Source organism: Bos indicus, chromosome 16 (assembly GCF_029378745.1).
Source record: "Bos indicus isolate NIAB-ARS_2022 breed Sahiwal x Tharparkar chromosome 16, NIAB-ARS_B.indTharparkar_mat_pri_1.0, whole genome shotgun sequence".
Lineage (NCBI taxonomy): Eukaryota > Metazoa > Chordata > Mammalia > Artiodactyla > Bovidae > Bos > Bos indicus.
Genome location: NC_091775.1, coordinates 81,067,485 through 81,093,473, shown reverse-complemented (window position 1 = coordinate 81,093,473; position 25,989 = coordinate 81,067,485). Strand labels below are relative to the sequence as shown.

General features: G+C 63.2%; 2 protein-coding genes and 1 long non-coding RNA gene across 7 annotated transcripts in view; 2 read left to right on the top strand and 1 right to left on the bottom strand.

The window, feature by feature from the left end:
- The window catches only part of LGR6 (leucine rich repeat containing G protein-coupled receptor 6), an 86,248-nt gene extending 69,389 nt beyond the window's left edge, over positions 1-16,859 (top strand). For 3 of the 5 annotated variants that reach the window (XM_070768800.1, XM_070768802.1, XM_070768798.1), the window contains 12 exons: positions 2,779-2,847; positions 4,469-4,540; positions 4,700-4,771; positions 5,468-5,536; positions 6,259-6,330; positions 7,118-7,183; positions 7,935-8,006; positions 8,415-8,486; positions 9,730-9,855; positions 10,178-10,329; positions 13,398-13,478; positions 15,594-16,859. In XM_070768800.1, the coding sequence (XP_070624901.1) occupies positions 2,779-2,847; positions 4,469-4,540; positions 4,700-4,771; positions 5,468-5,536; positions 6,259-6,330; positions 7,118-7,183; positions 7,935-8,006; positions 8,415-8,486; positions 9,730-9,855; positions 10,178-10,329; positions 13,398-13,478; positions 15,594-16,789 (2,119 nt within the window). In that variant the 3' untranslated portion in view covers positions 16,790-16,859. The remainder of the gene's footprint in view (positions 1-2,778; positions 2,848-4,468; positions 4,541-4,699; positions 4,772-5,467; positions 5,537-6,258; positions 6,331-7,117; positions 7,184-7,934; positions 8,007-8,414; positions 8,487-9,729; positions 9,856-10,177; positions 10,330-13,397; positions 13,479-15,593) is intronic. The other 2 variants (XM_070768801.1, XM_070768799.1) reach the window with 1 other exon arrangement.
- A 433-nt stretch (positions 16,860-17,292) lies between these two features.
- Positions 17,293-19,804, top strand: LOC139176486 (uncharacterized). The gene is made up of 2 exons (XR_011560990.1): positions 17,293-19,297; positions 19,344-19,804. It is a non-coding gene; the product is annotated as an uncharacterized lncRNA (long non-coding RNA).
- Positions 19,805-19,875: 71 nt separating this feature from the next.
- Positions 19,876-24,583, bottom strand: UBE2T (ubiquitin conjugating enzyme E2 T). The gene is made up of 7 exons (XM_070768790.1): positions 24,465-24,583; positions 23,197-23,345; positions 22,644-22,713; positions 21,287-21,392; positions 21,094-21,192; positions 20,904-20,981; positions 19,876-20,225 (listed from the first exon to the last, which is right to left on the bottom strand). Exons 2-7 carry the CDS (start codon positions 23,303-23,305, stop codon positions 20,100-20,102), a joined length of 588 nt encoding a protein of 195 aa, XP_070624891.1. The 5' UTR covers positions 23,306-23,345; positions 24,465-24,583; the 3' UTR covers positions 19,876-20,099.
- Between the last annotated feature and the right edge of the window lie 1,406 nt (positions 24,584-25,989).

Here is a 25,989-nt window from a genome sequence, read left to right as displayed (position 1 = left end):
AGGAGGCTGAGTGCTGAAGAATTGATGCTTTCAAACTGTGGTGTTGGAGAAGACTCTTGAGAGTCTCTTGGACTGTGAGGAGATCAAACCAGTCAATCCTAAAGGAAATCAATCTTGAATACTCATTGGAAGGACTAATGCTGAAGCTGAAGCGCCAATAGTTTGACCACCTGATGCGAAGGGCCGACTCAGTGGAAAAGACCCTGATGCTGGGGAAGATTGAAGGTGGGAGGAGAAGGGGGCAACAGAGGATGAGATGGTTGGATGGCATCAGCAACTCGGTGGACATGAGTTTGAACGAACTCCGGGAGATAGTGAAGGACAGGGAAGCCTGGTGTGCTGCAGTCCGTGGGGTTGCAGAGAGCTGGACAGACTTAGTGACTGAACAGCAACAGCAACAACTTGGCCAGTGGGCCCCAGACTCGAGGGCAAGCCCTGGAGTGACGCTGGGTCGGCGCAGGGCCCAGGAGCGGCCGCCAGTAGACCAAGGCCCAGGGCGTGGCGCAAACCGGGGAGGAGTTTAGGGCTTTATTCCTGGACCGTGTGCTTGTCGCTGAGGGTGGGGGCCCCATCTCCTCAGCAGGCGGCCCTCCTCCACGTGGTGGCGTGGGGCCTAGGCGTGCCCAGGGCTCTGGCACTTGGCCTCCAGCTGGTGGAAGTGGGGGGAGGCCACGGGGCAGGCTGGGTGCTTTGTAAAGCCTGCCCTCCTGGTTTTGTGGGGAGGACCAGCCCTGTGGCCACGCCGACCGCGGGGAGCCGGAACCCCGAGATCCCGGCCGCGCCTCCTATCACCAGGGATGGGGATGCGGGACAGAGCTTCCTGTGGCCGTGGGGAGGTCCCATCTGGGCCGCTGACACGGCGGCCAGCACTCGTGACCGCGCAGTTGGAGTGTGGCCCGTGACGCTAAGCACGAAACCCTCCACGTTGTGAATGTGTCACACGCGTGTGCGGCCAGCGGGGCTGGTGGCTGTGGCCCTGGGCAGTGTGGCTGCAGACAGAGGGGACGGGGGTTTGGAGTGGATGCAGCGGTCCCCGCCGTGGCCAGGCCACGCTGGGTGTGGTCTGGAACCTTCTCCAGTGCCTGTGCTGCCTTCCCTTGGCCGTAATACAGGTGAACCACGAGCAGTGCCCGCAAGCCCGCAGGGGAAGGCTTGGAGCTGGCGAGGGTGTCTGGGGATCCCGTCAAGCAGGGAGAAACCAGGCCGGACAGCGTGCGTTCCCCTGCCTCCCCTGGAAACAGTGCCGTTTGCTCAGCTGTGGCCCCGCCTCCCCCCCACCTCCTGCACACCACGCTCTCCGCCTGAGGTCCAGCCTGCACCCACACCTGGACCAGGGCCATGACCCATGGAGCCTGCAGACCCACCTGTCTGCCCCGAAGACCCGCCTGTGCCTGCACCTGCCCTGCGCCCCCGCCGCCTGCAGCTCCGTCCGCACAGGCCGGCACCTGGGCTGGCGGGACCCACCACATCCGGCCGCAGCCGCTCGGCCTGCTGTCTAGACGGCGCTTCCCATCCACCTCGCTGCCACCCACTCTGCCCGGGTGGGCGTCCGTGTGTCTCGGGCCGGCAGCAAATGCCCTCCGCCCCGAGCTGGTTCCTCGGGGGGCAGAGAGCTGGCAGGGGTGTTCCTGGGCAGTTAGACCAGAGGCAGCGTCCGCGCGGCCCCCTGTGAAGCAGGGCTTGGCAGCTACCCAGGTTCTCGAAGCTGCGTAGACGTCCAGATGGGAAACGCAGGCCACCTCTGGCGTGCGGTTTGCAGAATCTTTTAGACATCTGCACCGTTTTTATTCTCCCACGTATTCCTGTAAACACAGCCGGTTGGTTTACATGCCTTTCCCACTGTCTGTCAGGCCGTTCCTGGCAAAATTCCTGACCAGAGGCTGGCGAGAGGGCTGGGACCGCTCAGTCCGGGGAAGTGTGTGAGGCCCGGGCAGCGAGCCCCCAGGGGCCCGCCCCAGCCTCCTGCCCCAGCAGCCGAGGGCGCCGCCCAGGGTGTGCTGGTGCCTCTCAAGCCTGGGTGCCTCGGGGCAGTCCGTGCGTGTCTCTTGGTTGCGCCGTCTCCACCTTTCCCTGACTCACTTGTGGAGGCGACAGGTCTGCTGGCCGCGGCTCTGTGCCAGGGCCCTTCTGGGGTTTCAACTGGAAAAGAGCAAAGCTTGTGCCTTCAGGAGCTTGCATTCCAGTTGGTGGAGAGAATGTCTCTGTCAGACATTAGCGTGTCTCGTGAGGAAAGGCACGTGGAGTGTCTCGTCACTGCCCCGTGGACGCCCCCCAAAGCCCTGATCCGTGGTGTGAATGATGCACATGACTTCTCGCGGACCCCTGTGCCCGTCGCCCAGTGGCGGGGCGTCCACTCGGGGCCGGGGCCAGGGGCCTGGGTGCTGGCCATCAGCAGGACCCCCGAGGCCATCATCCCACGCGGGGCAGCGGACCAGCCGGGCTCCCTGCATGGTGGCGGAGCGCCTTTCTGGATTGGGTTGTAGCGCGGGGCTGGGGTGGGCCCGGGGGGCGTCCAGGCCTCTCCCCCGCCCCAGCAGCTGCAGTGTTAACCTGCCCCTGCTCCCGGGCCCCTCCTAGTCGCCACTGTCCCCGAGGCCTGAGACTCTATTCTCAGCCCAGGGCCCTCCTGAAGGTCTGGTTCTACGTATCAGCACAGTATTCCCGCAGACGGATCTGTGGCCAGGCAGGCCCTCCCTTCAGCCAACCCAGAGCCCAGCGTCTGTTTCCCGGGCCCCGAGCCCCGGGAGCCCCCACAGTGACCGCCCGCCTCCTTTCCAGAGACCTGAACTGCAACCAGCTGCACGAGTTCCCCGTGGCCATCCAGACGCTGGGCCGCCTGCAGGAACTGTAAGCGCCACTGTGGGGTCCGGGCTGTCCTCTGTGTCCGCGGGCCCCCACGCCCTCACCTCCCAAGGTCGTGACCCCCTCCCCCCAGGTCAGGGGTCACAGGCCTCACTGCTCGGCCCGGAGCGTCTCCAGCTGGGCCGTCAGGGGAGCTGGGCCCTTCCGGCCTGGGAGAGCGAGGCTGGCCCCGCCTGGAAGGCCTGGGAGTGGGCCTCATTTGTACCTTGGGGCCCCTCCTCAGCCCCCACCCCCGGGGGTGACAACGAGCCCAGCTTGTCTTAGTCTCGGATGGGTTGCTCAGCACCTGCTCTGCAGGGTGCCTGCTGGATGCACGCTGGGGTGAGACGGTCGGAGGTGTGCCCAGGCCCCCGAGGACACAGCTCAGGGCAGGACAGGGCGGCTCAGGGCCGGCGTGTAGGTCCAGCCCTGGACTGTCTCCTCAGCGACGATGGTCTGGTGTCCAGAGGGCACTGCCGGCTGACGGGCCTGAGGTCAGCCTTGGAGGCTGCGTGTGGTCAGGGGGCGATCAGGGAGGGAGAACGAAGGTGGAAAGGCTGACAGGAGATGGGCGGGGAGGGGGCGGCCCGGGGTTGGGAGGCAGCCTCTGTGGGGAGCGGCCACCAGGCAGCGGGCCGGGGTCTGCGTGCGGCCGGTTCAGGCGGCAGAGGTTTGGAGCCGGAGCCCGAGCCCCCAGGCCACGCAGGGTCTGCCCCACTGCCACCTGTGACCTTGGGTGCCAGGTTCACGCCACCCTCACCCAGTCCAACGCTGGCAGGGATGCCAGGCGGTGGGCATGGGGCCGTGGGGGAGGGTCCCAGGGGAACGGCTGCCTGTCCTCGGGGCCCGGAGCCCCAGATGAGGGATACTGCTCTGGGGAGGGCGTGGGGCTCCGGGGTGTGCAGGCCGGGGCACCAGGAGCAGCAGCCCGGGCGTGTGTGTGTCTGTCCATCCACGGCGGCCTGAGGACGGGGCTCGGACCTCTGGCCCTCAGGGCTCGGACCTCTGGCCCTCGGGGCTCAGCACAGCCCTGGACGAGAAGTGGGTGATCAGACATGAGAGGGGCGGACTCCCGCGGGGCCCTGCACGAACTCGGCAGGCAGGCGGGCACTGGTAGGGGGCAGTTTAGTGACTGAGGGTGTCGGGGCAGTTCAGAGAGGACCGTGCATCCCAGTCCAGTGTTGACTTTGGACGCTTATCCCCGACGCCAGACCTGCCGTTCCCGGCTCCCAGAGCCCGGCACTCGGTGGGGGCTCCACCCACCAGTTCTATTCAGCCATGGGTGTCCACCCGCCCCGGCCCTCCCCTCCGTGGGTCTGCTCCCCAGTTCATGGCCTTGAGACCAAGCCCGCCTGCCTTTGGCGCCCGCGTCTCCTCCGGGAGCCCCTGTCTCTCTGTGCTTCCCCACGTGCCCTCCCAGGGACCCTGCAGAGCTCTGCCCTCGGGGTCCAGGCCTGCTCCTCTCCGCTCTCACCCCCACCCCCAGCCTGCTGGCTCTCCTTCCCAAGGATGGAAGAGACGGGAGGGGGTCCCCGGGGTCCCCGGCTGCGTCCTTCTGGCCCCAGCCTTCTTGTCTGGCTGCCGGAGGGCGTCCTGGGGTCTCCCTGATGCCTGTGTCGTCCCCCAGGGGTTTCCATAACAACAACATCAGGGCCATCCCAGAGAAGGCCTTCCTGGGGAACCCTCTGCTGCAGACCATGTGAGCCCTTGCTCCCCTCGGGGGCGGGCGTGGTTGGCGCGTGGGATGGGGGTGCTCCCCATGTGCTGGTTCCGGTCTTGGGGGCAACAGGGCGGGCGGGGGGAGCGGACATGTGCCTCGCCTGCTGGGAGGGCAGCGAAGATCTTGTCTGTCCTGCAGACACTTCTATGACAACCCGATCCAGTTTGTGGGGCGGTCGGCATTCCAGCACCTGCCTGGGCTGCACACCCTGTGAGTTGGCGCCCCCTCCTCGATCCCCCGGTCGGGATCCTGCTTGTGTGGCCCCGGAGCCTCGGCCTCGACCCCCGGGCGCCCCACGTGTGGGTCTTCAGAGAGCCTCTCTCGGGACACTGCGCACACGGCAGCCTGGGACCGCCCCGAGTCTGTGGGGCACAGGCTGCACCTTCACGCGCCCCCAGCCTCACCTGGAGGCTGGCGCTGGGCCCCAGGCCCTCTTGCTTGGGCGCAAGCCCAGGGCTCCTCTGGGTCGGGCAGCGCACGCCCTGCTGGGCTCTTGTCCCATGCGGGCCGTATGGCCCCTGGGCTGGGGTGCCCGGTGCAGAGGGTACCAGCAGTGACCCTCGGGCAGTCCCGCTGCCCGGCTCCAGGGAGCAGCCTCTGCAGCCAGAACTTCCCCAGAAGCACGCAGGCCACTGCTCTGAAACAGGGCAGGTCCCACGGGCCTCACCTGGGCCAGGCTGGATGGAGCTGACCTGGCCTCCTGGGCGTCTGCCTCCCCCGGGACCAGAAGGTCCAGGGTCACTGGTGGGAGGTCGGGGGGGCCCCTGGATGCTGACCTCGCCCTCTGGTCAGTGGCTGGGGGTCGGGGGCCCCCTGAATGCTGACCTTGCCCTTTGGTCACTGGTGGGAGGTCGGGGGCCCCTGGATGCCGACCTCACTCTCTGGCCTCTGATGCTCTGCCCCCAGTTCCCTGAATGGCGCCACGGACATCCAGGAGTTCCCAGACCTCAGAGGTACCACCAGCCTGGAGAGCCTGTGAGTGGATGCCCCCCACCACACCCTCAGCCCCCAGATCCCCCAGACTAGGCTCCCCGAGGTCTGGCCGTCTGCTCCAGCCTGGCCAGGGGCCCACACCGCTTCTGCTAGGGGCAGGGCAGGCAGTTTTGGGGGAGGGGGCCACTCCCATCCTGGGGTTTCTCAGAGTCCCTAACCCACGGAGGAGCGCAGAGGACCTGTGAGGGGCGGAGGGCTGTGACGCCCACCTCCTTGGCCCCCTGGCTCCCACCTAAGGTCCTGTAGTGTCGGGGTGTGGGGGGTCCTTAGAGCTTAGCGGGCCCCCCGCTCATTGTGAGAGAGGGGTCAAGCAGTCAGGGGACCCCAGAGCTGGAAGCTCCCCTGAGGGACGGCGTGCTCCCCGAGGATGCCCTTGGCTCAGCTCTTCTCGGGACAGCGGTGCCCAGCCTGCCCGCCCCCACCCTACTCCCCGGGTCTCCCCACCAGCTCTCTGGGCACAGGGGCACAGGCGAGGGGCTGGGTTTCCGTGCACACCTGTCCGTGGCCCCACGCGGGCTGCAGAGTCCAGCCCCTGTGTGGTGGGGACATGGGGACCCTTGGGGGGCGTGGTGGGGGTGTGGCTGCAGGACGGCCCCCTCCTTCCGAGGCACCCCCGCCCTGGGCCCCAACTCCTGTCGGTGCTGAGCTCCAGACAGCAGCAGGCCAAGCGGAGGCGGCTCGGTGCAGGCCTGTCGTCCTTGCAGGACGTTGACCCGCGCAGGGCTCCAGCGGCTGCCCCCGGGGATGTGCCAGCAGCTGCCCAGGCTCCGTGTCCTGTGAGTGCCTCCCTGCCCTCCCCGTGGCCGTGGCCCGGCCCAGCCCCTCCGGCCTCCGCCCCTGGGGCACTCTCTGCTCTTCCTGGTGGGTGGGGGAGCTCTGGCTGAGAGAGCTGCCCAGGAGTGACCGGGCCGCCTCTCCCAGTTCCGGGAGCAGCCCGGGTGATCATAGTCAGACCAGGTCTGAGGCCCAGCTCCGCCACTTCCTGCCAGGCAAGGCCCGGCTCTCCCTTCAGTGGTCCTGACCTCCTGCTTGTCATCTGGGGACGTTTGGAGGGTGGGAGGCACCTGGCAGGTCCCTCTGGAGTGGTTCTAGTAAGTTTTCCGAGTCCATGAAGGAAAATGCGCCCTTCCGGGACCTCAGAGGTGCTTCAGTGTTCAGTCACGGGCGAGGGGTCCCGCTGGGCCTGGGTGCTCACTGCCGCCCCCGGCTCAAGACGGGGTCCAGCCTGCCACCAACAGGCGGTGCGTCCTTGGGGGTCCTGTCCCCTCCTGTGCCTCAGCGGGATGAGGGGTTGCCAAGGGATCCCCAAGGGCGTCAGCTCCACGCCTGAGCCTCGGCCAGCTGGCGCGGCAGCATGCGGGCCTTGCCGGCGCCTCAGCACCCCCTCAGCTCCTGCGCCCCAACCCTGGGCCCTGGCTGCATCCCCCAGGCCTCCTGTGGATGAAGCGGCCCTCGCCGCCCCTACAATGTGGAGGGGAGTCCTGAGGACCCGGGCGGGGTGAGGAGCCTGCCCAGCCGTGTCCCTGGTGGCCGGCTCCCCTCACCATCCCCGCCTGTCCCCAGGGAGCTGTCTCACAACCGGATCGAGGGGCTGCCCAGCCTGCGTGGGTGTCAGAAGCTGGAGGAGATGTGAGTGTGAGGCAGGGCCCGAGGGCGGGGCTGGCAGGCACACGGACCTTCCGCCCCTGGCTGGGGACTCGGTGGGGCCGGGACAGGCAGGCAGAACTTGCGGGTGATGGCCCCGGAGCTGGTGCTGAAACGTGTCTCAGGCCACTCGGGGCTCAAACGGAACAAAGTGAGGTGGTGATTAGGGCTGGACAGGGAGCGGCTGCTGGCCGGCAGGGGCCCTGGCTCTCTTTTTCCACAAATGCGCACTCACACATGTGCACACACACACACACGCACACATGCGCACACTCGTGTCCAGGAGGGAACCTGCGCTGCAGGATCCACGAGGACAGAACCCCGTCACAGGCTCTCCGAGCTCCTGTGTCCCCAGCGCGGGGCCCGCAGACCGCTGTCTCTGCACCCTGGGGCCAGGCAGGGTGGGTCCTGCTGTCCCGAGGCCCAGGGTTCACCTCTCACTCAGACACCGGTCTGATGGGCTCTGCTGCTGGAAGAGGGTCTGGAGGGCCCTCAGGGTGAAGTTAGTAGGGCTGGGAGCCAGGCCCCGGGGAGCCCTGGAAACTCACTGCCCTGGAGCCACAGGGATGGCCTGTAGTTTAGTCTCCTGACCGACTCTTACCCAAGGCGGCCGGGGGCCCCTGTGCTCCCTTAATTCTGGTGACTTCTGCCAGCTGGGTCCTTCCGTTCTCCCAGTGTGTGGGGTGGGGGCAGGAAGCCCTTGGCCCTGGGCTCAGCAGGCCTCTTGCTGCCCTAGCGGCCTCCAGCACAACCGCATCTGGGAAGTCAGAGCCGACACCTTCCGTGAGCTCACCTTCCTGCGATCCCTGTAAGTAGGGGGCCCGCCTCCCCGCAACCCCTGTGACTAGGGGGCCTGCCTCCCTGCAACCCCTGTGACTAGGGGGCCCGCCGCCCCGCGACCCCTGTGACTAGGGGGCCCGCCTCCCCGCGACCCCTGTGAGTAGGGGGCCTGCCTCCCCGCGACCCCTGTGACTAGGGGGCCCGCCTCCCCGCGACCCCTGTGAATAGGGGGCCCGCCTCCCCGCGACCCCTGTGAGTAGGGGGCCCGCCTCCCCGCGACCCCTGTGAGTAGGGGGCCCGCCTCCCTGTGATCGCTCTGAGTAGGGCCTTCCTGCACCCCCGCACCCCGTGAGCACCCAGCACACCCGCGCCCCAGGGCAAGAACGACGGGTCCTCCGTGTGTGTGCCTCCTCTCATCACGTCCTCTCTCACACAGGGACCTGAGCTGGAACGCCATCCGATCCATCCACCCTGAGGCCTTCTCGACCCTGCGCTCCCTGGTCAAGTTGTGAGTGCGGCTCTCCTCCTGGGTGCCGCCCGCGGTGGGGAGGGCCCAGCCCAGGGGAGTCGCTGTGGGTGTGGGACACATATCGGGGGACCCAGCTCTGGCGTAAGGAGCCCCCCTCTGTGAGCCCTGGAGGTCACACGCTGCCTCGGGCCCCAGGCTGGGGGGGGCAGAATACGGGGGTTGGGGCCACAGAGTGGGGGTCCCCCAAAGCACTGGGATGTGCGTCAGCGCAAGAGAGGTCCTGGGGGCCGCCACGCACAGCGGCGCAGGCTCTCCACTGCATCCTCAGGCATGTCCGCCAGCAACCCAGCAGCCCTGCCCCTCACCGCACAGGTGCGCCCAGGTGGGGGCCCTCCCTCCTGGGGCCGGGATTCAGGGTCCCCAGAGCTCATGGCCCCGTGCTTTGGGCCCCAGGCCACTCTCCCAACCTGCTTCCTGCCTGTCTGTTCAGCAGCCCCCGGTCAGTGGGGGGGTGGTATCTTCATCCCCTTGGTCAATGAGGGGGGTGGTATATGCACCCGCCTGGTCAGTTGGGGGGCAGTATCTTCATCCCCGTGGTCAGTGGGGGCGGCATCTTCATCCCCTTGGTCAATGATGGGGGCGGTATCTGCACCCGCCTGGTCAGTGGGTGGAGGGGGGCGGTATCTTCATCCCCCTGGTCGGTGGGGGCGGCATCTTCATCTGAAAGATGAGGCTGCTGGGGCTCAGGCAGACGTGACGCCCTGGCTTCACGGGCAGCCAGTGGCGGGCTGGCTTTCCTGCTGGCCAGCCCAGGCCGGTCTCCACGCCACGTGGCCTGTGGTCGCGCTGTCTGGTGTGGATGTCTGGCTTCCTCTAATGTTTCTCCGGGGGAGCTGTGGGCATCCTCACCTCTGGCTCCAAGCTGACTCTGAAATAGGGCAGGTGGCCGAACTCCTGTGTGTGGGCAGTCTGTCCTGTTCCCAGCTCTGGCCCCTGGGTCCTCGGGGTGCAGGGGGCGGGGGCCAGCACAGCAGGGGGACCCCCTCGGGGAGCGGTCGGCGCTCTGATGGGACAGGGTGGGCCCTGCAGGGGTGCTGCCCGGGGGGGATGGCGGGGCGCCCCTCCAGCAGCCCCACAGGTAGGTGGCCCCAGGCCAGCGCCCTTGCCGCCCCGCTGCTTCTGCCCGGCGTCCATGGCCTCTCTGCCTGGGCACCTGGCCATGCCACAGCACAGCCTGCCCTAGCCTCCCGCTGACCGGAAACTGGTCACGTCCGCTGTCCAGGGACCTGACGGGCAACCAGCTGAGCGTGCTGCCCCTGGCCGGGCTGGGGGGCCTGGTGCACCTGAAGCTCCGAGGGAACCGTGCCCTGTCCCAGGCCTTCCCCAAGGACAGCTTCCCCAGACTGAGGTGAGGCTGCCCGGCCCCAGGGCGGGGGCACCCCAGGCCTCGCCCCAGGAGCAGCCTACAGGCCCAAGTCTGGCCCAGACCAAGCCCCTGGGTAGCGTCCCCACCCCAACCCCAGCCCTGGGGGACCCTGGCGAGGACAGATGTAAGATGAGGGGAAGGTGTCCTGCCTGGTTGGGTCGCGTCGGGGCCTGGAGATGAGGGGGGAGGGGGTGGGAGGGGCAGCCGGGCACGGGAAGGAGCCAGGAGGCTGCCCTCGGGGCCCTGGCAGGTGGAGGGCGGGCGGAGTCCTGATCTGGCTCAGGCGGCTGTCTCCCGGCCCCAGGACCCTGGAGGTGCCCTACGCCTACCAGTGCTGTGCCTACAGCGGCTGCCCCGGCTTCTTCACAGCCTCGGGGCTGCGGGGGCCCCAGCACCCTCCCCCCGACGCCCAGGACCCTCCCAAGCGGACACTGGCCGACCGGGCCGAGAGCCGCTGTGAGTGACCCACGTGGGGATGCAGGCGGCGGGGAGGAGGCCCGGGAGGGGCGGGTGGGCCCGCGGGGAGCGGCAGGGCTGCAGGGCTCGGGGTTGGGGGGAACCACCTCTGTCCAGGCCTGTCTCCAAGGCCTGGGGAGGGGTCCGTGAGCCCTCTGCAGCCCCGGGCGCTCAGGGCCACGCCCGTCACAGCCCTGCCTGTCCACACACCCTGTGGACCACAGTGCCCCCACGGCGCCCCACTCCCACTTCGCAGGGTGTTCTTAGAGCAGGCAGCCCTTTTCCATCAGCTACAGCCAAGCGCGGTTCCGTTAATTCAGTTAAGCCTGCTTCCAGAGAAAAGTCTCCTCATGCCATTCCCAGAGCCAAACACCGCCCCCGGCAAGTCTCCCCGGCGACTTCGGAGACCCCAGTGCTCTGGCCTCGCAGGAGTGGCCCCTCACCCTGACAGGACGGCCTGCGGGCGGGCTCTCGGATGATGGGCAGAGAGAAGGGCCTCCCTGGCTAGCAGCCTGATGCAGAGCACAGGCGGAATCCGGGGGCGGGCGGGGAGGGAAGGGCTGGGTTCCCTCCTCACAGAATGTCAGTGCAGAAGTGAAGCAGAAGAGTCAGGTCTAACCGTGGCTGAGGCTCAGTGGTTAAGGACTTGCCTGCAATGCAGGAGACATGGGCTCGATCCCTGGGTCAGGAAGATCCCCTGGACAGGGAAATGACAACCCCCTCTGGTATTCTTGACTGGAAAATCCCACAGACAGAGGAGCCTGGAGTGCTACAGTCCATGGGGTGACAAAGCGTCGAACGTGACTGAGCGGCTAAACCACCACCACTGTGGGAGAACGCTCAGGACAGTGTAGACAGAGCCGGGCAGGACAGTGTAGACAGAGCCGGGTTCTAACTGGATGAGACGGTTCACGGGCTGGGCCACTGCAGGCCTGTCGGACCCTCTGTTTCTCATCCTTAAAGCGGGAGCAGTGTTCACACCCCACAGACTGGGGAGACCGCAGATGCGCCCAGGGTCCTGCTCAGAGGTAAACATGCAGACGTGAACATGCAGGCATGTAGCCAGGAGCCCCAGAGGCCAGCATGGGCGGGGGCGGGTGCAGAGCCTCCCGGGCGAGTGTACGGCCGGCGTTGGCCCAGCAGATGCATCCCAAGGGCAGTGTGGCATCTGCCGTCTGCCCACAGGGGTCCTGCCTTCCTCGAGGTGGAACTTTCCACCAGGTTGAAGTCTTAGAAAACCACAGGCATCGGGATGGTAAGGGGAGCTGGGCAGGGTCCCATTCCCGAGGGTCCACAGAGCCGAGAAGGGGCCGCAGCCACAGGAGCTTTACTAGCGCCTCGGTCAGTAGCTTTACTATGACCTCCGACCTTGGCCGGAGCCCTCCGGCTTCCCCCGCGCTTCCTTTAGGCATCCCCAAGCTCCTTTGCAGAGTGGGAAAGGTGGCGAGGGGTGGACCGCCAGGCTGCGGGCACTTCCCGGCCTCCGGCCTCCCAGGACGACTCCAACCTACAGCAGGAGCGAGGCTCCACGCAGGATGCCAGCCCTGAGCCAGAGGCGGGGACTGGTATGACCCAGCTGCCTGCCTGGCCTGGCCCAGACCCAAGGGAGCGGCCATCTGGCTCCCTTACCTCACCCAGCCCATCTCCAGAAACCAGATTCTTGTTCTTAAGACAAAGTCTTTCAGGAGTTCCCTCGAGATCCCATGATCAGGACTCTGAGCTCTCACAGCCAGGGACCCGGGTTCAATCCCTGGTCAGGAAACTAAGATCTCACAAGCCAATCAGCCAGGAAAAAAAAAAAAAAAACCTCTTCCAGTGATGAATTATCACTTTAAAACAGGATTTCGCCTTTATAAACTATAAAACGGTTTACAGCATTCATTTATCACTTCGGTATTCTTAAAGAGTTTGTGGCCCCTGAGACGTCCACCCCAGGACGCTGCAGGCCCTGGTCTGAGGCAGTGCAAGAGCGAGCAGGGAAATAATCCAGCATGTTCGGAGTCTCTTTAACAAGGGATTTGCCTTTCTGACCCTGTTTTCTCAGACGAGCAGAATCGCAGAGCCTAGACTTAGAATTGAGGGGCCACAAGCATTATCTGGCCCATCTGCTAGCTACGTAGGGAGGCGCCCCTTCTCACAAGGCTTTCTGCTCCAGTCTCCTCAGTTGCTGCTCCCCCCACCTCCTGGACCTTAAAGCCCCCCGACCGTCCCCCAAACCAGCCCCTGGTGGAGAAGTCCAGCGTCTGGGCTCTGGGGCCCAGTGAGGCTGGCTTTGAACTTGGCCCTGTCGCGCCCTGGCCATGAGACCAGGGCAGCGTCCTCACCTCACCTGTGCAGCAGCACCAGAGGGCGCCTGGCCCCCACGGCTGCAAGGATGTGGACTCAGCGGGCGTGGGCCTGGAGGACGAGAGCTGGCCTGTGGTCCCAGCTGCCCAGCGAGGGCATGGAGCCACGACTGCCCGAGAGCAGGGCTGTCCTGTCCACGCCCCCCAGAGTGTGCCCAGCCCCGGGCTCATGCGGGCACTGCCCCCCTCACATGACTCTGATCCGGGGGCTTGTCCATCAGGACCGTGGTTCTCCTCCTGTGATTCATCCACTGATGCTGGTTTTGCCGTCGGGGCTGTCAGCCAGTAGGGTGGCGTGGTTCCCTCAGGCTGTACACGTTGAGGCCAGCGTTCCTCCCCTGGCCCTGCCCTTCCCGAGTGCTCCTCCCAGCTGCCTAGACCTGGTCCACATCCTGCAGCACATCCGGCTTGCTGCTCTGTCCCGCTCTGTGTGCGGTGCCTCCAGCTGGATGTGGAGTCCTGGCCAGCGTACAGAGCCCCCAGAGTTAGGGCAGCCTCCTCAGACTCTGCCCAGCTGCAGGGGTGCGGGTGCTCCCTGAGTCAGAGGAGGAGCAGGTCTCGGGCGTGGAGGATCACAGGTGGAGGGGACATGGTCGGACAGCATTTCCCTGGGGCCACCAGGATGCCTTGTGCCCAGCGGACGTCTCTGGGGTGGACGTCTGGGGAAAGGGCGGGCTTGACCCACACCGAGAGCAGGTCTGAGCCCCCGTCTGCTCTCCTCAGATGATCTGGACCCGGAAGAGCTCCAGCTGGAGATGGAGGAGCCCAGGCCCCATCCCGCAGTCCAGTGTAGCCCTGCTCCAGGTGAGAGGGCACCTCTGGTGGGGAGGGCGGGCACTGGGGAAGGGCTGCTTCGGAAAGTGAGGTCCCGCTGCTCAAAAGCCAGTACTCGAGGGGCAAGTCTGGGGGAAAGGAAAGTTTATTTCGGAGGCTGGCAACCAGGGTGGTTGGGCGACGGCAGACTCGTGTCCAAAGCCTGACCTCCCCCGGACATCGATCTGCAGGCAAGAGCTTCTATGCGTGGAGGGAGGGGTCTGCCTGAAGCAGCGCGATCAGCTCTGACAGTCATCTTGAAATTGGTCATCGGTGGTCTGACCAGCATCACTGTCATTGTTTTAAGTGCAGTTAATCTTCAGCTCCTTGGTTGGTTTGTTCCCATTTCCTTGAGGCCAGTCCTCAGAGTCGTGGCGGCTTCTTATGTCTTGGCTACCGTCCTGTCGTGAACGTTTCCCCTGGCAGGGCTTTCAGTATCTGTAAGACAGGGCGCAGGGTACGGCTCAGAGTGTCATCTATAGCCTTTGAGAAGGAAGGTCTTTGGCTTTGTTTAATGACTAAACTGTTACTACTTGTCCTGTTGGACTACTTCCTTTGCATCTCCATTTTTCAGTTCTTTGGTCAAAACAGGCGGGAAGGCCCGGGGGCGGGGAGGACTGCAGGCCCCGCCCCCTCGGGGCCCCCTCTTTGGGGCCCCGCCCCCTCGGGGCTCCCGCCTCCGCGAGTGCAGCCTGCCCTGGTGACTGCTGCGAGGGGCGGGCTGTCGCCCCCTTCCGTGCTGCTGTCCAGGAGTCCGAGTGACTTCTCCAGAGCACCCTCGGAAGTGCCACCGCCAGGAGGAGACGGTTCTCAGTGGGCGCCCTGCGCTCAGGGAGGGCTGAGGGGCCGCTGGCCAGTCTGAACCCTGCCCGCCCCCTCCCCGCTCCCTCCCAGGAGCGCACGGGATAGAGCGCTCTGGGCCATAGAATTCCAGGCGTCCCCGGGGGCTCCGTCCAGCAGCGTCCATTCCTGACGGCTTCAGTCTCCCCAAGATGTCAGGGAACAAAGCTTCCCCGCTGGTGCGGCCCAGGCCGCCTGGGGGCGAGCAAGCGGGAGGAGGCGGTGGACGGGGTCCCCACCCGCCCGGCAGCCGCGCCCCCTCGTGCCCGCGGCGGGAAGCGCACCCGGAGGGGCTGGTCGGGTTCACGCGGACGGTCCAGGCTCTGGCTTGCTCGCTTTCCCAGTAGCCGGTGCCTACGGCCCGAGGAGATCTGGTGCCCTACGTCCCGCACAGGCACCCGCACATGTTTGAGGAGCATAACGACCCGGGAGAGCGCGCACGATAATACTCCAGCAAAAAGAGAAAAAGAAACGATATGCAGTAAAGTCCCAATAAGTTAAAGATCTATATGTACATGTATGTATTAAACTGATAGAAAACCTCGCAAAAGAAGGAGCTTCTCTGAGGGGCTTCTCTCATGAGCAGTTTCAGTTTTTCCATGTTCTGTGTTCCGATTTTTCCACAATTACTGTCTATTATTTGATAATCAGAAAAAAGTGTTTAAGAAGTAGCTGGCACAGAAGCCTCCCAAAGCCCCAGGCCGCCTGGCAGCGCATTGAGCAGGAGTCCAAGGTCAAAACAGTGAAGAATCAAAGCGACAGGGTGGTTTGATGACGGCCCCGAGAGAGGGGGACAAGGCCAGGCCTCCCTGCCCAGGGCAGGACCCGGCAGGCAGACCCCAGGGCTACCAGTCCCCCCGTGCTTTGCCCCCAGCACCAACCGACTCCGGGGCACTGAGCGTGGCCATGGAGCCTCCTCCCGCTGGGGTGGCACCGTCCTGAGAAGCAGAGCCGGCCACCCCTCTCCCTCTGCGGTCGGCCTGGCCTGCCCCACAGCGGTGCCCCGGCCACTCCGCCAGGCCGGCCTGTCCCGCCCTTGCTTCTGGACGCTGCTCTGCAGGGAGGGCCTCCCTGCGCTGCTTCGGTGTGTGTGTGTCTCCCACATCTGCTCCTGGGGTCCTGGGCCCGTGTCCACCCCCAGCCACAGGGGGAAGAGGCCCTCCGGGTGTCCGCTCTGCCCCTGCCCGCCGGAGCCCAAGCCCAGGCCATGGGCAGAGGGCAGAGCTGTGCGGCCCGGCCTGCCTAGCGTCTGCCTCTCTCCCGCAGGCCCCTTCCAGCCCTGCAAGCACCTCTTCGAGAGCTGGGGCGTCCGCCTGGCCGTGTGGGCCGTCGTGCTGCTGGCCCTGCTCTGCAACGCACTGGTGCTGCTGAGCCTCTCCGTGGCCGGGCCCGGCCCGCTGCCCCCGGCCAAGTTCGTGGTGGGGGCCCTCGCGGGTGCCAACGCCCTGACCGGCCTCTCCTGCGGCCTCCTCGCCTCCGTCGATGCGCTGACCTTCGGCCAGTTTGCCGAGTTCGGCGCGCGCTGGGAGGCAGGCCCGGGCTGCCGGGCGGCGGGCTTCCTGGCTGTGCTGGGCTCCGAGGCATCCGTGCTGCTGCTGAGCCTGGGTGCGGCACACTGCAGCGTGGCCGCGGCCTGCGTGCGGGCCCGCGGGAAGGCGCCGGCCGCGGGCAGTGTGCGCGCGGGGGCTCTGGGCTGCCTGGCGCTGGCGGGGCTGCTGGCCGCCCTGCCGCTGGCCTCGGTGGGCGAGTATGGCGCCTCCCCACTCTGCCTGCCCCATGCCCCGCCCGCCGGCCGGCCGGCCGCCCTGGGCTTCGCCGTGGCGCTGGTGCTGCTGCATGCCGCCTGCCTCCTGGCGGCAGCCCTGGCCTGCATCCGGCTCTCCTGCCGCCTGCCCGCGGCCGGGCTGGAGGCCTCCTGGGACTGCGCGGCCGTGCGCCACGTGGCCTGGCTCACCTTCACCGACGGGCTCCTCTACTGCCCCGTGGCCTTCCTGAGCCTGGCGTCCGCGCTGGGCCTCCTGCCGGTCACCCCCGAGGCCGTCAAGGCCGTCCTGCTGCTGGTGCTGCCGCTGCCCGCCTGCCTCAACCCCCTGCTCTACCTGCTCTTCAGCCCCCACTCCCGGGAGGACCTGCGGCGCCTCCGGCCCTGCTGGGGGGGCCCGCGGGAGCCGAGCTCCTGCGACTCTACGCAGGCCCTGGTGGCCTTCCCCGACGTGGAGCTCACTGCCGAGGCCTCCGAGACCCAAGGCCTCCCTTTGGGGGCCCTCGTCCCCCGCCAGCAGCCTGGGGGCCTCAAGCTGGAAGGCGGCCACGTTGCAGAGCCGGAGGGAACCCGGTTTGGGCAGCAGCCGCCCTCCAGGGATGGTGGACAGGCACAGGGGACCCCAGAGGCCTCGCTAGCAGGCCGGGGCCGGGCAGGCGGCGGGGGCTTCCAGTCGTCCGGCTTGGCCTCAGGTGTCTGAATGTCCTCCCCCCGCCCCCTCCATGGATGATGCTGCTGCCTGTAAAATAAATCAGGATGACCCAGAGTGACCCACGCGGACGACCCACCCCTGACCCTGCGGGTCGCCTCCCTCCCAGGCCGCTGCCTGTCGGTTCTTGGCCGGGTCTCTCCTCAGTCCTGCTCTGGCCTCTTCTCTGTGGCATCTGAGGAGGCTGAGGACTGCCTGAGGTCTGGACATTTCTCACTTTAGGGAAAGGAGGGGAGCAGAAGACTGTACCTGGGGCGGGGCTGGCCCACGTGGCCCAGGAGCAGGCGCGGCGGCCGGGGGCAGGGAAAGGCGGGGTGGGGGCAGGGAAAGGCCGGGATCGGGGTGGGGGGGTGGTGGTGGGGGGCAGAGGAAGGCTGGAGTGGGGCAGGGAAAGGCCGTGGAGGGCAGGGAAAGGCCGGGGGGTGCGCAGAGGAAGGCTGGAGGGGGGCAGGGAAAGGCCAGGGTGGGGGGCGCAGAGGAAGGCCGGGGGGGCAGGGAAAGGCCGGGGTGGGGGACTCAGAGGAAGGCCGGGGAGGGGTGCCAGGGACTGCCCCATGCTCTACACCCCACGGGCCCTGAACGCACCCCTTACAAGACTTCTGTGAGAATTGGTTTTAGAAAATAGGACTTGGTGCCCCTTTCTCAGAGACGTGGGGAGCAAGTCCATGCGGTGAAGAGGCAGGAGAACCTGCTTTAACCCAGGTCCCCCAGTTCTTGACCAGTAGGTTTGGGGTAGTTTGTATGGTTTCCATCGAGTAGCTATTAGCACCTCACAGACGAGTCCCCGCCCCTCCTAGGGGCCCCCTTCTGCACCCCTGCTGATACCACAAGAGGCCCCCCATCCTGGGAGCTGGGGTTCAACCATGTTACCCCCCCGAGAACACTGTGGAGCGGGTTGCCCCGTGGTCCGTGGGGGGACGGTGAATGGCTCGCAGGCACCAGAGAAACTTCTGCCCTCGGAAGACACGGGGTTCCCAGCTTCCCTGTGGCTCCGAGCTCCTCCCTGCGGTTCTCTGCCTGCAGCCTTCTGCCACAAGCCCGGCCGTCCCTGAGTCCCCGGCCCTGCCCTCCCAGGGGTGCCCGGAGCCGCTGCAGGACAGACAGAGCGTGCAGAGCTCGGGCGGGACTCTGGCCCCCGCCAGCGGGTGGTGCTTCCCGGGCGGGTCTCCTGGACCTGCGCTCCTGCTCCCCTGCTCCCCCTCCTCCCCGGGCTGGGCGCGGGGCCTGGCCTTCCTCCCCGTCTCCTGTCCTCTGCCCGGGTCCCTTTTGCTTGTGCACTCAGAGACGGGGCCTCCGGTGACTTCCGGCTATGGCATTTCTAGTGAGTAGGGCACAGGCTCTGTAGCCATGACCCAGCCCGTGGAGTGGACACACCGGCAGACGGTGCAGGGTGTGAGGTCCACCAAGAAAAGGCCGCATCCCCTTCAGGGGACGCATGAGGCGTCTCGTGTGGAAGCACCGGCAGGGGGGCCGGTGTCAGATGGGTGTGGCCGCGTGGCTGCACGTGGCTTACAGAGGGGCAGGTGTGTGCAGGCGAGGGGGTGAAGCCCACAGCACTGGTGGGCAGGGGACAGGAGACAGGGCTTTCCTGGGCTCCAGGAGGAGGTACAACCTGGCTTTTATTAATACGTCACCTGAAGACCTTGCTGCTACACGCATTCACTGCGGACGGTCAGGGCTGGAGGCCGGGGGCGAGGCTCCGGCCATGACAGGAGGGCAGCTGACACTCATGGCGGGCCGCTGCGGAGGGCTGTCTGCTCTCCCACGACGACCCCAAGGCCATCTGGCTTCACACCTGACCTGTCCCCCCGTCAGCGTCTCCCGCCACAGGCGCTCACTGTGGACGAGAAGCACGCAGCCCTGACGGCTGCTGGCGGTCCCTCCAGGAGGGACAGTGAGTGCAGCATTTGTGAGTGCGGCCCCAACCCGGCCCGCCCGGCATCACCAGCTGTTTGGTTCTTACAAATGAAGCTTCCTGGTTGATACCCTAACGGCATCTGGAAGCCCCAGTTTGAGGCACATGTGCCCAAGTAGAGGACAGCAGATGAGTTCCTGGGTTTGATGAGAGAACGGTAGCTGATTTTGAGAAGTGGTTTCAAGAATTCTGTAGAAGCTGGAAACACATGAAGTGGGGACACGCATGAAATTCACATTTCGGTTGATGCCGTCGTCTGTTACTGCGCCTGTGTCCTAAGGCAGGCTGCTGTGAGCACAGGGCGGTTCTGTGGTGGAGGAAGGTAAATGGCTCGAGGGGCCCTCTGTGTGCCCTGAGCCTGGCCTGGCCCGGGACCACCAGGCTCAACATGGCGAGGTATGGAGCCTCCGTGCCTCGGCACCTCATTCCACCTCAGCTGACTTCTGCCCAGGTCTGCCTGCTCCATCGTCTACACAGAACAGTGAGGACGGGCCCAGGTCTGCTTGCTCCGTTGTCTGAACAGTGAGGACGGTCCTGGGTCCACCTGCTCCATCGTCTGAACAGAACAGTGAGGACGGGCCCGGGTCTGCTTGCTCCGTCGTCTGAACAGAACAGTGAGGACGGGTCCAGGTCCGCCTGCTCCGTCGTCTACACAGAACAGTGAGGACAGGCCCCAGGGCCCTGTCCAGTCTTGGGCAGGGACTAGAGCTTGGCACCTTAGTACCTGCTGTCAAATGAAGCTGCCAGGGACACGAGGAGTTGTGAAGAGCCATGTGAATCTGTGTGATCATCACCTGACTGCCTCACTAATATCCTATCAGACGCTCGGCACGGAGCAGGTGCTCACTGGATCTGGTGAACACACAGTGCTGCGCTGCAGTATTCTGACCAGCCACGTGAGCCAGAGAGAAGGCTGCCAGCAACACTCAAGGAGGGTGACGACCCTAAGCCCGCACTGCCAGACATCTGAAACCTAGAATTCTGGAAGCATGGCGGGCACCAAATTCTCTCTAAATCTCCTTTAGACACATGTCCATCCTCAGTGTCCTGACTGATGCTGGTTGGTTGGCAAAATAAAGGACTCTTCCAAATATCGTAACACTCCTTCTGAATAGCTCTCTGGCCAGTTTGCTCCCAAACACACATTCAGGATAAACCCATATTCAACATTAAATGACTATTTATTTTTCAGGCTTACGAGTTTTAAAATCAATATGCACAAGGTAAATAAAATAACTCTCAAAGAATCAACGTAAAGCAGAACACGTAAATATACAAGGTCTGTTTCACAAGATACAAAAATGATCACATCATCAAATACAAAGAAAACAGTCCAGAAATGTAGGCAAATTGGACCATCCCGGCAAAGACGGGCCAGGACAATCCCTAAACGTCAGGGCAAAACCTCTTTCCACCGCTGCTCAGCTGCCCAGCTTTCCTCTTCTGTGCGGCGCTGGGTCCCTCTGAGCCGCCCACCTCGGGGAGGCTGCCAGGCATCCCTTCCTCGTCTGTCTGAGAAGGAGCAGGTGGGAAAGCACAGCAGTTCACACCAAACATGTTCACACCAAACACAGTTCACACCGAACACGGCTCACACAGAACATGGTTCACACCGAACACAGTTCACACCGTACTTCTGGGTTCACACCGAACACGGTTCACAGCAAACGTTCTCCTGGGGCCTTGTTGCCTCCCCCCGGACAGACATTCTCTCCAAAGCTGCTCCCATCCCCTGTGCCGTTTATCTGTTAATTCTTCCCCCTACTGACACTAACGGCTACGTGACTCCGTCTCAAGGAGGGGACGGCTCAGCAGACCCACGCGTGCTCAGCATCGTCTCTGCTCCTGAAGTGTCTCCTTTGTTAAGTGAGGTAAACTGGGGGCGTGGCTCCTCCCTCCCTCCACGTCCACTCCCTTCCCTCCCACACCCCTGCCCCTCCCCGAGTCCCGCAGAGGCCCCAGCTGCCTGGTGGTCCTCAGTGGACGGTGGCTCCTAGAAACCCTCGCTCCCACTGGCTGAGCTATCTATCTGCTGAATGATTACAAGGAAGGTTGCAGGCGAAGATCACCCAGCCACCCTTGGGTACAGCATGGACTCGGCACATGTAATAAAATCTTGTGTGTATACAGACACATTCACGTGTAACACATGAGAGGCAGGAGCAAAGTCAGAGCTGCCAGACACCCCACCTTCTGCCGTGCGTGCTTCTCTGTCCACTGCCTGGCGTTCTTGAGGAAGACTGGCTTGTTGTATTTAAACTCTGAGGACTAAGACGGAAGCGGAGAGTCAATGGAGAGAAACGAGACTTATCAGCTCCAGCCGCCACGCAACCCTCCTGGACAGCGTGTGGGACATGGGGAAAGTGGGCTGGGCACTTACGATGTCAGCCATGAGCGGGTCGTCCGGGTTGGGCTCGGCCATGAGCTGCTGAATGGAAGTCAGCAGGGTTGCGATGTTGAGGGATGGTCTCCAGGCACCCTAGACAGATGGACAGACAGACAGGCAGCAGCTCTAAGAATGTGCTTCTCCAATCATGTGAGGCTAGAGGGTAGACCTTGCCCCTGCCACTCACTTTTGGTGGCAACTTGAGAACATCTAGACAAATCCGTCCCGCAGAGTCGATGTTGGGGTGATAGATGGGAGTCAGAAATCGGATCTGAGGAGGTTCAAATGGGTACCTTTGACAGCACAGGAGAACAGGGAAGTTTCACTACAATATTGCTTCTGATGTTATGAACAGCTGCTGATGACTAATTAGGACAGCAACCTTTGAGAGACAAACCTTTGTTCTCCCCCAATTTTTATGATGATAATTGACAGTACTGAAAACCCTTTTACCCACCACCTGGATCAAGTCCCTAGCCCTTGAAAAACTTCAGCATGATCTCCTAAGAATAAGGCCCCTCTCCTACAGAGCTGCAAAACTGTCAGTACACCCATGAAAAAAATGCAAAAATTACTCCTCGGTCTCACCTACCACTCAGATTCCCTTAGCCTCGGCTGCAGCGTTTTTACAGATGGGTTTTGAGAACCAGAGTCCAGTTCTGATTTACACCCTGCACCCAGTTACTTTTTCTCTGGTGAGACACAGACCTCGGAAAACCCCTGTGTGTCTCAGAACTGACATCCCTGGGACTACCTGCTTCTCTCGGGACTTGTAACAAACCTGGCCTGTGAACAGGTGTCTACAAACCACAAACTACAACCGCTGCCCCCTGATGAGAGGCTTACAGCACGCCTGCATGAACGGGGCCTCTACACAGAGGCAGAGGGAACGGGGCCACCAGGGACCGGGCAGGGACAGAGAACTGGCGTCACAGGGCTGCGGAGGACTCGTTTGGGAAGATGAAAACGTTCTCGAGATGGTTGTGGTGGGGTGGCTGGATGTACCTCAACGCCTAAAACCATACACTTAGACAGGGTCTAAATGGTCAGTTTATGTGTGTGTTACTGCAATGGTGTGTGTGTTACCACAGTGTTATGTGTGTTACCACAGTGTTGTGTGTGTGTTACCGCAATGGTATGTATGTATCACCTCTATGACACGTGTTTGTTACCGCAATGGTATGCGTATGTTACTGCAATGGTGTGTGTGTGTTACTGCAATGGTGTGTTACCGCAAGGGTATGTATGTGTTACCTCAATGACGTGTGTGTGTTACTGCAATGGTGTGTGTGTTACCACAATGTTATGTGTGTTTTAGTGCAACGGTGAGCCCGGGGTGGGGGGAGGTGGTGTTAGATGTGATGTAGCCCAGTTTTAAGAGAAAGAGATTGAACTCCCAAGATAAGGTGCTAGAGGTCACAGGAAGTCCTAATAAGGTTAGGACTAAGATCCAGGTCCTGTAAGTCCTGTGTTCAACACTCTACCACAGTGCTGTCTCCCAGTAACTGGTTTAGCCTGGAAATGTAAATATAATTCACACTGACCTCTCTGGAATGTGAACTTCCAGCTTGAAAACACCTTTTTCATAAGGTGTGTTGGCTCCACCTAGAATCTCTTGAAAGAAAAAGAAACAGTGAAGAGGTGACTGGGTGGCCTGGAGCAGCTCCCCGCCTGGTCCTGACGGAGATGCTGGGTCTGGGACAGCTCTCAGGGTCTGACCAGCCCCCACGTGAGGCGCCAGCCCAGGCTGGTGTCACACAAGGGCTATGTGGGAGATCTGGCCACAGGCCACAGACACCTGCAGCCCTGCTGGGGAGGCCGGCTGCGTTCCGACCACGTGCTGCCCAGTCTGGCCTCACGGACGTGTAAAGGTGACGCATCCGTGGTGCTGAACTGCTTCAGGGCTGATGCCCACGTCTTGTTTAAATCAAGAAGGGGTGGGGGGTGGTGGGGGGTAAAAGGCCAAAGAAGAAACGTCCTGGAGACCTTTTATAAACGTAGCAAACGAGGCAGGCAGATGCACTCGTGCCCTAATTCAGAGGAACACACGGTATTCACGTCTCAGCACAACTGTCGCTCGCCTGGGGTGACACCTACGCGCTCGCAGGTCTTCCATCCGATCCCCATCCTGCCAGCACGTGATGCCCGGGGGCGGCTCCGCGGCCAGCAGGCTCAGCTCTCGCTTCAGACGCGATGTTCTCTGCATGACCTCAGGCAGAAGCACTCAGTTCACACTGGCAGGGATCCTGGGGAGAAGAGGGGCGCCCGCAAAGGGTCAGCAGCAGTGAATGTTAGTGCCAGCTCAGTTCACTGAAGGACAGAGACAGCCCTCATGTCACTTGCTATTCTGAGAAGGGAGTCTTGAGTTTTTCCCCTCGTGCTATCTATTCAAGCAAACACATTTTAAAAATAAAGTATAAAACAATGAAAAGTTTCTACAAACAAAACACTGAAGTTCTAAAGTGAAGTTGCTCAGTTGTGTCCGACTCTGCGGCCCCATGGACTGGAGCCCACCAGGCTCCTCCATCCATGGGATTTTCCAGGCAAGAGTACTGGAGTGGGCTGCCATTTCCTTCTCCAGGGGATCTTCCTGACCCAGAGATGATGGGAACCTACATCTCCTGAATTGGCAGGCGGATTCTTTACCACTGAGCCACCAAGGGAGTCCCAGAATTAGCAATACTCCAGGCAAATTAGTATGTTAAACAGAATTAATTTAACACCACAACAGACATTCATGTAAATTATTCCAAATTTCTTTATATACGTCTTTAGGACCATCATCTCTGGGATCCAGTTATTTCACTAGGTCATTAACTACTTTTATATACTGTGGCGCTCCTAGTAAAGAATCCTCTTGCCAATCCAGGAGTCCCAAGAGACGCTGCTTGGCTCCGTGGGTCGGGAAGATCCCCTGGAGGAGGGCATGGCAACCCACTCCAGTGTTCTTGCCTGGAGAATCCCACATACACAGGAGCCTGGCAGGCTACAGTCCAAGGGGTCGCAAAGACTCAGACACGACTGAGCGACTGAGCTCCATTTATACACTGACCCTTACTGCTTCTCTCAGTAAGCAGGTACTGGGAATCAGGAACAATAAAACAAATATACACAATTAATAAAACGTCGGGTGGGGGGCCGGGAGCAGCAGGTGGGCGTGGCGGCTGGAAAACGGCTGGGGCGGCTATGGGACGCGGGCCGGGCCGGGGCAGAGCGCCAACCGCGTTGCCAAGACAAGCGGAGCGTCCGTTCTACAACCCACAGTCGGAGAAGAGGAGGCTCCGCAGTCAGGCAGGAAGAAAGCGCCCCCAACCCCACCAGGCCGCCCGTGAACCGCCCGTGAACGCCCGCCCGCGGCCTCTCACCTGCGCGGTCTCTCCTCGCAGAGCAACGGCCCCGAGCAGCCGGCACCGCGCCTGCGCGAGCCCAGCCACCGCCTTGCCCCGCCTTCCGCCCGGGAGGCTGTGATTGGCCCGGAGCGTCGCCCGGGAGGCGCGCAGCCTCCGATTGGCCGGGCTCCGGCGGGCCCCGCCCACGCCCTTTGAACGCGAGCGCTGCGTGCGGGGACTGTCGAGTCTTTGGCTCGCTGCGTATCTGGAGGAGGCGAGCTGGGAGGAGCCGGGAGCGTCTGTGTGGGAGGGACTGCTGTCCGGCTGTTCGCGCGGTGGGGTTGCCACCTCAGGACCGTCAGACCCGAGAGCCCGAGGAACCGGACGTTCGGAGCCGGGTTCCGACCGGGGGCGCGCGGCGCTGGGGCCGTCCGCCGCGCTCGGGCCGCGCCCGCCATGCCTCCGGCTCAGGCCGCGGGAGGAGCGGCCGGTCCTGCTGAACCTTCCCGCGGGCGGCCCAGTCGGGACTTCTGCTTCCGGCCCAGACCGGCGTTAAGTAGCCGTGGTTCCGGGTGGCCGCGGCGTGGGCGTCCTCTCGGCCCCGCAAGCCCGCGGTGCTCCCGAGGCTTCCCGTGGGCTGTGGGAGCGGGCCCCGCCGGGAGCCGCGAACCACACGGGAATCCCGTTGCTGTCCAGTCAGCTGTGGTCCGCAGTTACTGTCAGCACGCACTCACTGTGGGGACGTGTTTTCCGTCTTAACGCTCGAGTTGGCTGCCTGTCTTACTACTGATACTTTCTATTTTGATCTCTTCAATATGATTCCTTATTTTCCACGTCAACTGTAATTGTGTCGCAATTGCTGTTCTATCTTCGGAACTGAAATTAATTCCTTCCTCCGGTGGTTTTCTGAAAATGTGCTATGCTTGTGCTGTGCTCAGTCGCGTCCGACTCTTTGCGACCCGGTGGACTGTAGCCCTCCAGGCCAGAATACTGGAGTGGGTAGCCGCTCCCTTCTCCAGGAGATCTTCCCAACCCAGGGATCGATCCCAGGTCTCCCGCATTGCGGGCTGATTCTTTACTAGTTGAGCCCCCCGGGAAGCCCAAGAATACTGGAGTGGGTAACCTATCCCTTCTCCAGGGGATATTCCCGACCCAGAAATTGAACTGGGTTCTCCTGCATGGCAGGCGGATTCTTTACCAGCTGAGCTACCAGGGAAGCCTGGAAATCTTTAACATGTCCTTTAGACGGTCCAGGCACTATGCTAACCCTGGTGGAAAGGAGAGATGGTATGATGAACCAAGCAAAGACCTGTAGTTTGGGGAACCGAACAGAAAAAACGGGATAACAGGGAAAAGAAAGAGTTCCATGGGCTAAATGTACAGTCCCTATTTGTCCACCAGAGGGAGGTATGTTAACTGGCGAGAACAGAGGCCATGCTGAAAATTTTTCATAAACTGTACAGGTGTCATTGCTTTAAAAAATGGAGTATGGGCTTCCCAGGTGGACCAGTGGTAAGGATTCCACCTGCCAGTTCAGGAAATGCAAGAGACTCGGGTTGGA

Bases quoted from the DNA above. Each gene is read 5' to 3' on its own strand.
- UBE2T (XM_070768790.1), bottom strand. From the start codon at position 23,305: ATGCAGAGAACATCGCGTCTGAAGCGAGAGCTGAGCCTGCTGGCCGCG. The intron at 22,714-23,196 runs GTAGGTGTCACC...TTTTCTTTCAAG, and splicing joins GATGGAAGACCTGCGAGCGC to AGATTCTAGGTGGAGCCAAC. The intron at 20,226-20,903 runs GTGGGGTGTCTG...GCTCCTTCTCAG, and splicing joins AGAAGCACGCACGGCAGAAG to ACAGACGAGGAAGGGATGCC.